We start from the raw sequence: 11,291 nt of genomic DNA, 5'->3' as shown, positions 1-11,291 counted from the left end.
TGGGAGTTATTTCAGCTGAATCTGTTATTTTGCTCCAAAGTAACTTTCTAATCAAAATGTTTTGATCATATTCATAAATATTGCATGGATTACAATTAGCTCCAGCCTAAATCTAGCCGTAGTTTAGGGAGCGAGGACCTGGGTGGTCACTGCTGTGAACTGCTGTGAACTTACTTTTACTTATGAAAAAAAATATTATAAAATGAAGAATGAGTCTTTTAAAATGTATGTGGTTAGTTCACCTGATCGGTGTGACAAAAACCTTTTATACATAAAAAAATAATGCTCCTTTGTAATACACAAAACATGGTAATAAAACTACTGCGTGCGTTAAGCTTAATGAATAGGCTCTAAGGCTCTAATTTATATGGAGAGGATTATTTGAAAAAAAAAAAAAAGAAAAAATGTGTTATTGCCAATAACAAATCAAATTAAAATATGTTTTTATAAATCACTAAAACACTGCAAAAAGAGAATACCGGGCGCTGGGGAATATTACACATATATACATATATATATATATATATATATATATATATATACAGTATATATATATATATATATATATATATACATATATACAGTATATATATATATTTATATTATATTATTATATATTATATATAATATTTATTATATATAATAAATAAATATATATATATATTTACATTTGTTTGTTTATCGTACTTTGCTTCATTTCCTTTTAGTCAACAACACCCTAAAATAACTGTATCTGCAATAAATTAAAAGTTACATTCTAATAGACAAGCTGGGCTTTTTATTAATAATAAATCATGACCCTACGCAGGATGAATAAAAATGAGGACAGATATAAAGAAATATGTAAATTCATGAGGTATAACATTCAGTTTCCTATGGGACCCTGCCTGATACAATTAAAAAGGCAGCCTTGAACGATGTATGCGAGGCAGCCCATGGTGTGGACAGGAAGTCACCCTCTCCATATACTGCTTCTTTAAAAACAGGCAGTGTAGCCTGAAGCTATTCAGCCTCTTTCGCTCTGGTGCTCTGCTTCTCTCCTCGCTCTCTCTGGCTCCCTCTCCCTCTCTCTCTTTTTCTGTGTCTTGCTATAGAGAAGCTCTAGCAGCAGTTCTCAGGCAAGCAGTGTGATCTGTGTTTGCATACTGCTAGTTTATGCTGTGAAGAACGCGCAGTCCATGTGCTCTTTATGGATGCTGATGCTGCCCTGATTCTCTGGAAGGAAGAAAGAACATGTCCAGCTCTCAGCATGACCCTTTTTATTCCTCTCCCTTTGGTCCTTTTTACAGAAGACACACTCCGTACATGGTACAGCCAGAGTATCGTATATATGAGCTGAACAAGAGGCTGCAGGCGCGTACAGAGGTAAGTCCTTTTAGCCTTTCCCCTAATCGCAACCTACATATTCAAGTCATCCCAATCCTAATCCATCTATGTTCTTGCACCTACTGCCTGGTAATATCCCAAAATTCTATATGTACTCGTGTACCACAAATGATAATGGTACTCTGGGTTGCTTTTCTACAGCCAAGGTACTTCTGATGTAAAGTTGAGTTAAGGAGTTCATCGCTCTTTGAAGTGTTTCTGAACAGTTTTTATTTTTCACTTGGTGGCCACACTGGGCTTTACATGGGACACAAATAAAATGTGCAATAAAGGACACGTCAATCTAAAGCCAAAAAGTTAGTTTATGTATGTTGACAACATTCACAAATATGTATGTAAAAGTTCTCACACGGAAAAATTGATATCTGATATCTAGGTAACTTTGCCTGTTGTTCTGCATTAGCTACCATTTCTAGACTAAAAGTGACAGTTGGCAGTACTGTGCTTTGGGATTACCGGACAGGAACTGAGCCTTGTGTTGTAAAATGCTATCTTCAACTCTACAGACTTCATAATACATTTACAGTTCTAGTAAGTTTGTGAGAATTTTACATGTGTATGTTAATAAAAAAATAACTTTTTTTGTAAAGCACAGTATTAGTTAAAAGTAGAATTTATTTGATGAACAAAAAAGAAGAGAAATGAACATTTGGAAGTATCTGCTTTGAGATGGGCAAACTCATTTCTGTTATGTACTAGAAGATACTGTGATCTCTGAGGTCTGGTGGTGTTGTGTGGACCATTTATGAATGAATAAGAACTGGGGTGAAGGTAGGATGATGAATACAGAGTAGATTGGAAGAGGAATTCAGACTCCCTAAACAATTCACTTTGTAAAGTGTTAAAAAGTGTGTGAACTGGAATAATGGTAGCAGCCCCCTTCCCCATAGCACCTGTATGACCAAAGGTGTGCTGTCGCCACCTTTGTGTCTTTAGGGTCACACAGCTGAATGACCTCAACAGCTTGGAGGTGTGGAAGTATTTTATATGTATTTTGTCATTAATCCTGAGGTTAATTTCACTAATGCATCTAATTCCCTACACCTACTGCTGATGGACGTTGGCTTTGTGCATTGGTGCATATAGGTGAAATAGTGTATATGTATTTGACTTATTCCACTTAGGAATTTTTAATGCCTTTAAATTAACTTTGTCTTACAATTGTTTCAAAAATGTTTACAGACTGTTGAAACTCAAACGGTGATGCGGACCACTTTCTCAGCAATAGTTGCCTTCTTCTTTTCCCATATCCTTCTGGTTGTGGTCATCTGGTCAGAAGTAAGGGTGACGTCAAACAAGAGCTTTCTTAAAGGAATCATGTACATAAGAATATAGAGGTTGCCAATATTGACACTTCATTCTAAAAAATGCCTACTTTCCTGGCTGTCTACTTAATTCAATGGCTTTAATATTAGAGGAAGCATAGATCTAGTGCAAGTATGCAGATTAAGAGTCCTCTGACTTTCTACTACGCATGCTTGTTCCAGATCATTGACTTTAGAGGCAGCCAAGCAACTTGTGTATTTAAAGCAATGGCAGTCCATGTGTTTCTTTCAAAACCAATAATCATCGATTCCTTCCTTTTAGTGACCCTCTAATCCCATCAGAATGCAGTGCACTGCTTGGGTGAGATGGTCCTAGTCTGACAGAATGGTGGACGTGAAAAGGTCTGTAGGGTTCTAACCTTAGAGAAGGTTCATACTTCCATGCTGGCAATTTTTTCAGTAAAAAGCACAGTTGTGAAAATTCCTTACTGAGCTGATGGTCATTGCTTTATCATTGTTTGTACAATATTGAGAAAAGGTCTGCTACTAAGAGGCAAGTCATTTTTTAGAAGATGCTTTCACCTGATGGGGCTGAAATTGAAGGTATGATAAGCTCTTGTGTGACCCTAGCATTAGTAAATACATTAAAGAGAATCCGTCATGGAGAAATCTCCTGAGCTACAGCCTCATCCCATTAAATACTAAACATATCAATTACACAAATTAAGTAACTGATTAAATCTAGATTTCTGCAGATATATAAAACAAAATGATACATGTATATTATACATACATACGAGAATACATATTAGAATACCTATATGTCTTCATTTTGGCTCCTGGTAATTTTATTTGCAGTTTGATTGGGAGAAAGAGGGGCAGCAATGTGAGCCAAAAAGTTTCTGATGCAATGCACAGTGCTGTTGATCTAGCACTGGCACTTTACTGACAGGAGGAAAGGGTAGGTTAAGCAAAGTGATTTCATGTGTATTTGTGCTATACATGTGCTGTGCTTATTATCCAGGCACCAAGTTGAGTTAGTAAGCATGCTGTACTCCTGAAATGAACTGGAGCATGGATCACAAGAATGGCTGAATAGCATCGCAAATCATTCATCAGATAAGACAGTGCACATGTATATATTTCAGCTTTATATTTAATGGTTAAGTTCACTTATATTTATATTCTGGGTGTAACATGTAACATGTTACTAAAGCAGCAGCCCTGCACCCCCCCGATCCCTCCTTGTAACAGTGCAATATACTCCCCGCACCCGCTGTCACAGTTTATGCGGGACTCTGCCCATACAGCTGTGTCATTGATTCACAGCGATCTGTAAATGAATGAACTACAAGTCCTGTGTGCCACCGCAATAGACAGCTTGTAGTTCCCAATGAACTGCGATGGCGCTGGTGAGCGCCTTCATAGTTTATTGATTCTTCCCGCTCTTCAGGAACTGTCTGCCCATGAAAAAGATACAGGCAAACAGTTGTACTGAAAGTCTGTAGGAACCTGAAATTACATCCGCTTAAAGGTCTGCAGACTCCTAAAAATAATATATATATATATTTATAATAATATAATAGATAAATAACTAAGTGTACATTTTTTTACCTGCAAAAAAATGTGCATTTATTATTATTATATTTTTTTTTACAAAAGTGAAATTATCTTTTAACCGTTTGCCTGGAGTTCAGATCTAAATCCAGGTAAGATACAAACTTATTCTAAATAGTTACAGTACCAGTATAACTTAGATTTATTAGTTTTAAAGCATACACTGTCAGTCCTGAAGAAGCCTCACATGGAGATTGCCCTTCTCTGGCCAGCGGACTGCATTCCTAAATGCACAAAATATAACTGGATATAACATTTATAGGTAATAACAGATTGTTGATCCAGGGAATATCTGATTGCCTTTAGGGGACTCTGGATTTTTTTCCTCTGCTGGTGCATATTGGATCATGCTTTATTGGGTTTTTTTTACCTTTCTCTGGAACTACTGTGGGTATAGGATTGTGTGTATGAAGTTATTTAGTTTTTTTTTTTCTGTTAGTTGAACTAGATGGACTTGTGTCTTTTCAACCTGACTAATTATGTAACTATGGGGTAGATTTACTAAAACTTGAGCACTCAGAATCTGGTGCAGCTGTGCATGGTAGCCAATCAGCTTCTAACTTTAGCTTGTTCACTTAAGTTTTGGCAATAAAACCTGGAAGCTGATTGGTTCCTATGCATATTTGCACTGATTTTGCACTCTCCAGTTTTAGTAAATAACTCCCTAGGCATATTAGTTTCAGGAGCAAGCTCTGAGAGTGACATCACTGCCTCAGAACAAGTAAGTACCCATAGGTTAATGCATGGCAGTTTCCATCTGCAGCTTCTTACAAGAGTGTTTGATACTTGACTGAAAATATCTTTTTAAAGGAGTACAATGGGAAAAAAAGAATATATTCTGACAAAAGTCGAGGTTAGTACATGTATTTATAGCATCCAGTATAGGAAAGTCTTTTTATGTCATATTTTATATTTTTCTCCACATTTTTATATGCAGACCAAGCTATCCAGCAAAAGTGACAGTGAAAGTTTGGGACAACTATAACAATGCCAAGGTGCTTGTGCAGTTGCAGCTACAGTTCTTTTTTTTTAAAGGAGATTTATTCCATGGAAAAAGAACTGACTATGAAAAGTCACTTTTGCTGTACAGTTTGATCAGCATGGAAATGTGAAGAAAATTATAAACAAAACATAAAAAAAACAGGAATCCTATTGTTACATGTAATAACTGCCGACAATAAGCAAACTTCAATTTTGTTGCAGTAGTGGTTCTTTAGGGACCAAAATAATTATTGTGTTTTTTAAGATCTCATTTAGAATACTGTTTGTTCGATGAAACGACGTGCTTTTTTTTAGGTTGGAAAAATTTTTAGTGGTAGATGCGATTAAATTCATTTTTATTATGCAGGTTTTGCTTAGAAATACGATTACTTTTACATCATTAGCAATGTACATGGCATCAATTATTTGGCTGGGTGTCATAAGGAAACCACAGAAGGGGACTTCTTTCATGACAAAACAGCACTATACTTGGCAAAGTTCAAGGTTCCTCTTTTTGATTAATAGCACTTTTCTGAACCTTGAATTGTACCACAAATGAACATGTCAAAGCATCCGGGTGCACAGATTACAGCGTCAACATGATGCCATTTTTGTATTGACAGAGGTCAAAATTGCGGTGAATTTCTGAGTTTATTATTGCTTGAAAAGTAGGGAATTTTCACACATTCTTGCATGAGTGTAGCATACAAGCTGTAAACATCAGTGTCACAAACAATGAGAAATACAATAGCAAATATCAAATAAATATTTAAAAATTGTTATATTTAAAGCCCAACTCCAGCCAAAAGCAATCTGTAATACAAACCAATGCTAGATTCTAACCCATATGCACACTGCAAGTTTTTCTTTATCCAGCAATCTGTATTCTGAAGACTTCCTGTATTTTCCTGTTCTGATATCCATCAAATAGACCGGAAAGGAAGAAAAATCTTCCAGGTGGGGACACAAAGAACAGTAAAGAGTTGATGGAGGGCCCTTACTTTTCCACACTTTGGAAACGGGCTTTTTTTTAGTCTAATCTTTCTCTCTTACTATATATACAGAATATTTTATATGTATTATATATACAGTATGTATGTATATTCTATATCTCCTAGATTGTAAGCTCCAAAGAGCAGGGCCCTCCTATCCCTCTTGTATTGAACTGTATTGTTGCTGTATTATCTCCCTTTATATTGTAAAGCGCTGAGCAAACTGTTGGCGCTGTATAAAAACGTTATTATAATAATAATAATAATAATAATAATAAATACAGTACATATATAAACTGTACAATATATAAATAATATAATAATAATATTATATAAATAATAATAATAATATTATAAATAATATAATATGCAGTGTATATATATATATATATATATATATATATATATATATATATATATAATATGTATATATATATATATATATATATATATATATATATATATAGTATATACCTTGTCCAAAGAAACCAAACAGCCACCTGATGAGTTACTACTGGATGCCAGCAGCAAGACTGTCTAACAGTCCACAATGTAGTTTCAACAGTCCACGATATAGTAAATGATCCAAGGCTGCCACACACCGTTTCTTAAAAAAGTTGCATCTTCTTTATTTATAAAAATATTCCATCTTCAGTAAACAATTGTGTACTAAAAATTGAAATTAATATTTTTAAAAATAATGAAGATGTAACTTTTGGTAGAAACAGTGTGCGGCAGCCTTGAATCATTTCATATGTATGTATGTATATATATATATATATATATAGATAGATATATATATTGTATATAGGCACATAACTAAGTAAAGAATAATAGATACTCTATATGCTATTCTTTTTTCATGGAAGGGATTAAATATGGTCCTGGAAAATGAAATCCAGCCCCCCCTAAACATCTGGGCTCCAATACATTACTTCTCATTGTACTCTGCTGCAAGCTCATAACAGCATAGGGGCCAGTATTAGTGATGTGTTGTTGCACACATCAGGGAGACCTAATCAGGTAGACCTGGATCAACTTTACCCTGCATTAACTGACTCTCTCTGAGCAGCGGAGTAAATGCCATCAGCATTGCCATGGCAACTTGTTTGCAGAAAAAGCATTGCCGCATCAGATCTTTGGCTACCCGGTTGAATTGTGTGTTGGCACTGTGATTGGTTTCCTGGCATGTCCTTTGATCAGTGGCTGTTTTAAACAGGCAACAGGTCCAATCTATTATTATGGAGGACTTTCTTTTTATCTTCTTTTTAATTACATGATCATTTTCTTCTAAAAAAAGCTCAATTCACACATATATATCATTCAGGTCTTTGTTGTTTTATAGCCTGAAATGTCTATTTAACAGTTGAATCTTTCAAAAATCAATATTTTATTATATCATTATTTTATTTTAAAGCTGAACTCTAGGCAGATATAATATATATGGATTAATGTGGCTCAATAATCATTAATATCTCATTAAAAGAGAAGTGGGGGATACTAAAAAAATTAACTTTCATACTTACCTATGTAGATGCAGCATTGGTCCAATGCTGCAGCTGTTGCCCGCTGTTTCTACACCAAGAACTGAGCAATCAAAAACCACCGATCTCTCAATTTTCGGGTCTGCTCTTAGCACAGAAGAGTGACTGTCAGATGCCAGGCAGATCCCAGCATTATTTTTGGGATCCCTGCAGACCCTGGATTGGTTCTGTGACATCAGCCGACAGTGGACTTCAGCCTGCTGTTGGCTGAATCTGGGTCACAGGAGTGCAGAACTAAGCTTTGGCAAACCTCTCCTTCAAATATTTTTTAATGCAAGTTGTTTAAAGTGTTACTAAACCCAGGACCCTGCATCCACTATATCTGGTCTCCCACAGTACACAGGAAATGGAAATACAATTATTTTAGTAAATATAAACTGCTAAATACCTTTTCCCATCAGCATTTAGAGCAGTCTTGTGACTTTTACCAGTGTCCAGACCGCCTCTAGCTAAAGCTTGTAGGAGATTTCTTTCTGCTCTAGGAGGATGCAAACCCCCTGACCTCTGTCTGAACAGCACTGATTGGCGCTGTTCAGATCACATGCACTCTCTCTAGATAAGAAAAAAAAAAAACCTCTCTAGCAATACACACCAAACTGAGCATGTGCATGCCTACGGTTCAGTCTGGAGATAAGAGGTGGTCGCTTGAAAAAGGGGAGGAACAGAGAAGAAAGGATCAAACTGCCTTTTTACACAATGCAGAGGATTAACCCCTTAGGTTCCACAGTGAGTATAACAAGCATGATTTACTGCATATACAGACTGATTTTACTGTTGGGGATTTAGTAACACTTTAAGTTCCTGAATGTGACCTTGTATCATCCTCCTGTACATCAGGGCTGGAGTGTGAGAGGAAGGAGCTGTACAAGGAGTCAAACAGTTGATGTACCAACAAGAAGCATGCTGATAGAAGGATTAAGCAGTGATAAAGAAATGAGTTCAACACTGTGCTGCTTCTTCTTTCACTGTCCAGTCAGAGGCTGGGGGCGGGTCCAAGACAACTTGGGTTTAGAAGAAGTGGTTTGATGCTGGCCATCAGACTGAGGACGTCTACTTGCAGAAAAATAAGTACTGTAGGGTATTATGGATTGAAGGTGAATATTGCAAAAAAAAAAAAAGTTATTTTATCTTTAATGGACTGTTATTTTTTTATCTTTTCCTGGCTTTTTAAGCCACTGGGAGATTGGAATGATGGTTCTGTGTTAGCTCTTGGTAATCCCCAGTCAGAGCTTACACAAGTATAACTGGGGTTGATTTACTAAAGGCAAATAGACTGTTTACTTTGCATTTGAAGTTTCACTTTGCAAGGGAATTATCCACAAAGCTTAGTGAATGAGGTGAAGTTCTACTGACTTCCATCATCCAATCATGTGCAAGCAAAAATGCTGTTTTTTATTTGATATTCCCTGCACGCCATTGGGTATTCTTTGAAATTTCTGAGTGTAATTTTGTTGTCTTCCTATGAAATTTCACCACATTCACCAAGCTCAGGAGAAAATTCTCTAACAAAGTGCTACTTCTCTTGCATAGTGGAAAGCTTAGTTGTCTTTAGTAAATCAACTCCACTGTGTCTTCGCCTACATGTGTTGGGCCGATCACCAGAGCTATCAAATGGAGTGAATGACATGTCCATTCCTACCTGAAAGTACGGAGTATTTTCTATGTTTCCAGAGAGCATGGGGAACAAAGGGAATGCAAGTATGTACCCTGCGTGGGTAGTGCTTTAAAAGTGGGACCTGACTCTTGATCCACACTAGCCGCAGGTTTCTTTGCTCCGATTTCCATAAGTAATTTCCTCAATGTCTGCTTGATATAAATCACAGTTATCTAACTGAGGTCTTCAGGAACTGTGTTTTCCAGATTTGTAGGTTGAAGCATATATGTGTTAAATAGTAATAGCTTAAACTAAACATGCCAATTATTTTATCGGTTTTGAGCTGGGCATATTTTCTCAGGTTTATTTTTAACTGCGATTTCAGTGTAGATTTGCGCCCCATTTTCAGTACCAGCACAAATATATTTGAAAATATAGTTAGCAAAAAAGTTTCTCGAACAAAACTATCAGATTTAATTGGGTCACCAGAGAGCGATATGTCATATCTTAAAATGGTAAGTTCAACTTGGAAAAGTTTTTCTGGCATGAATAAAGACACAAACCACATTTAAAAAGGAAACCTAAAGAAATGCAAACACACTTACCTGACTGTTAAAAAAACAAAGTTTGAGAATGAGTCAGAATCTACGATTATTGAAAAATATATAGAAACTACACATTAAAGATTGGTGGGTTGCCTTTTCAGAGACAGTTCCGAGCTGGTTTATAGGCATTTAAGAGGCGATAATGCCACCTCCGGAATGCCTGTTCTTTTTTTTTTATCCCAAGGGGAATCTTTACATTAGCCATGTGGCAGCCGCATATCAAGCATTTGGCACACAGTTGCACAAAAGTCCCTTTGATTTCAAGAGTCGAGTTTGGCAAACAACAATGCTAAGTTAAAGCGGAACTACACTGTGTCTAAGCACCACAAACCAAAATGGCTTTTTAATAATCAAAACAAATGTCCCCGTCCATGCTTTATTTTGCTGAGAAATCACTTTGAAAAGAACCCCCTAGCATTTCCGGCTGTGGCCATCTTGAGTATGGGCATTTATTCATGTAGCACTTACTTCCTATAATCTATCAGCCCGGCTTGCTGACACGTTTCGGGGACAAATCCCTTACTAAACCCCGGACCCTGCATTCCCTATATCTGGTCTCCCACAGTGCACAGAACATGTAATTATTTTAGTAAATATATACTGCTAAATACCTTTTCTCATCAGCAGTTAGCGCAGTCTTGTGACTTCTATCAGTGTCCAGCTGAGCACTGGTTAATCTTGTAGGATTACCTCTTTACAGCCCATCTCTAGGGACAGCAAAAATGCTCCCTTGCAGTATAGCTGTCTAGGGGGCTGCAAAAAGCATTTTTACTTACATGGCCCACCACTCACCCAGCACCCAGAGCACTCCTCTTCTCCCCTATGCTTTATCAGTGGACTGTGCGCCCTCATGTGAAATGCAGGGCTATGGGCTCTGCATCGGACTTAATTACATCATAGGACCTGTGATTGCTGAAGCATGGGGGGAAAAAGCTGTAGCTACAGCCAGAGAGAGCCTGTGGGAGCAGGGAAAGTAAAACTGCTTTTCATGCCCTCCTAGACCTAAACAGGCATTTAACCCTTTCAGGGTGGAGGTAGCCCCACTGCACCAAAGTATTTTTCCTTTCCTTGGAGTTCAGCTTTACGGGAGAGAGAGGGAGCAGAGCAAAGTGCAATTGTGCTACACAGGATGAAGACCAAGCACATGAATGTCAATAAACATAAACAACCACCTACATTTACAGTGATCAGGAGCGGCAATGACCATCTGCATCTGGCATCTGCAGTGCCACCTACTGTTAAGGATAGTTACTGCGTAATGACCTCTCTGAATCTTCAGTGAACAGTCGTTCCAATGGCAGTAAATA

The 11,291-nt window shown here is 37.0% G+C and overlaps 1 protein-coding gene across 4 annotated transcripts in view; it reads left to right on the top strand.

The window, feature by feature from the left end:
• Window positions 1-1,043: 1,043 nt before the first annotated feature.
• The window catches only part of LDB2 (LIM domain binding 2), a 426,688-nt gene continuing 416,440 nt past the window's right edge, over window positions 1,044-11,291 (top strand). Inside the window, exon 1 of one of the 4 annotated variants that reach the window (XM_089677450.1) lies at window positions 1,044-1,365. In XM_089677450.1, the coding sequence (XP_089533576.1) occupies window positions 1,234-1,365 (132 nt within the window). In that variant the 5' untranslated portion in view covers window positions 1,044-1,233. The remainder of the gene's footprint in view (window positions 1,366-11,291) is intronic. The other 3 variants (XM_089677452.1, XM_089677451.1, XM_089677449.1) reach the window with 3 other exon arrangements.

This window comes from Staurois parvus, unplaced genomic scaffold (assembly GCF_062004578.1).
Source record: "Staurois parvus isolate SC_StPar_1 unplaced genomic scaffold, SC_StPar_1.0 ptg000186l, whole genome shotgun sequence".
Lineage (NCBI taxonomy): Eukaryota > Metazoa > Chordata > Amphibia > Anura > Ranidae > Staurois > Staurois parvus.
The sequence above is the reverse complement of the archived record's forward strand: the minus strand, read 5'-3'. Positions and strand labels throughout refer to the sequence as shown.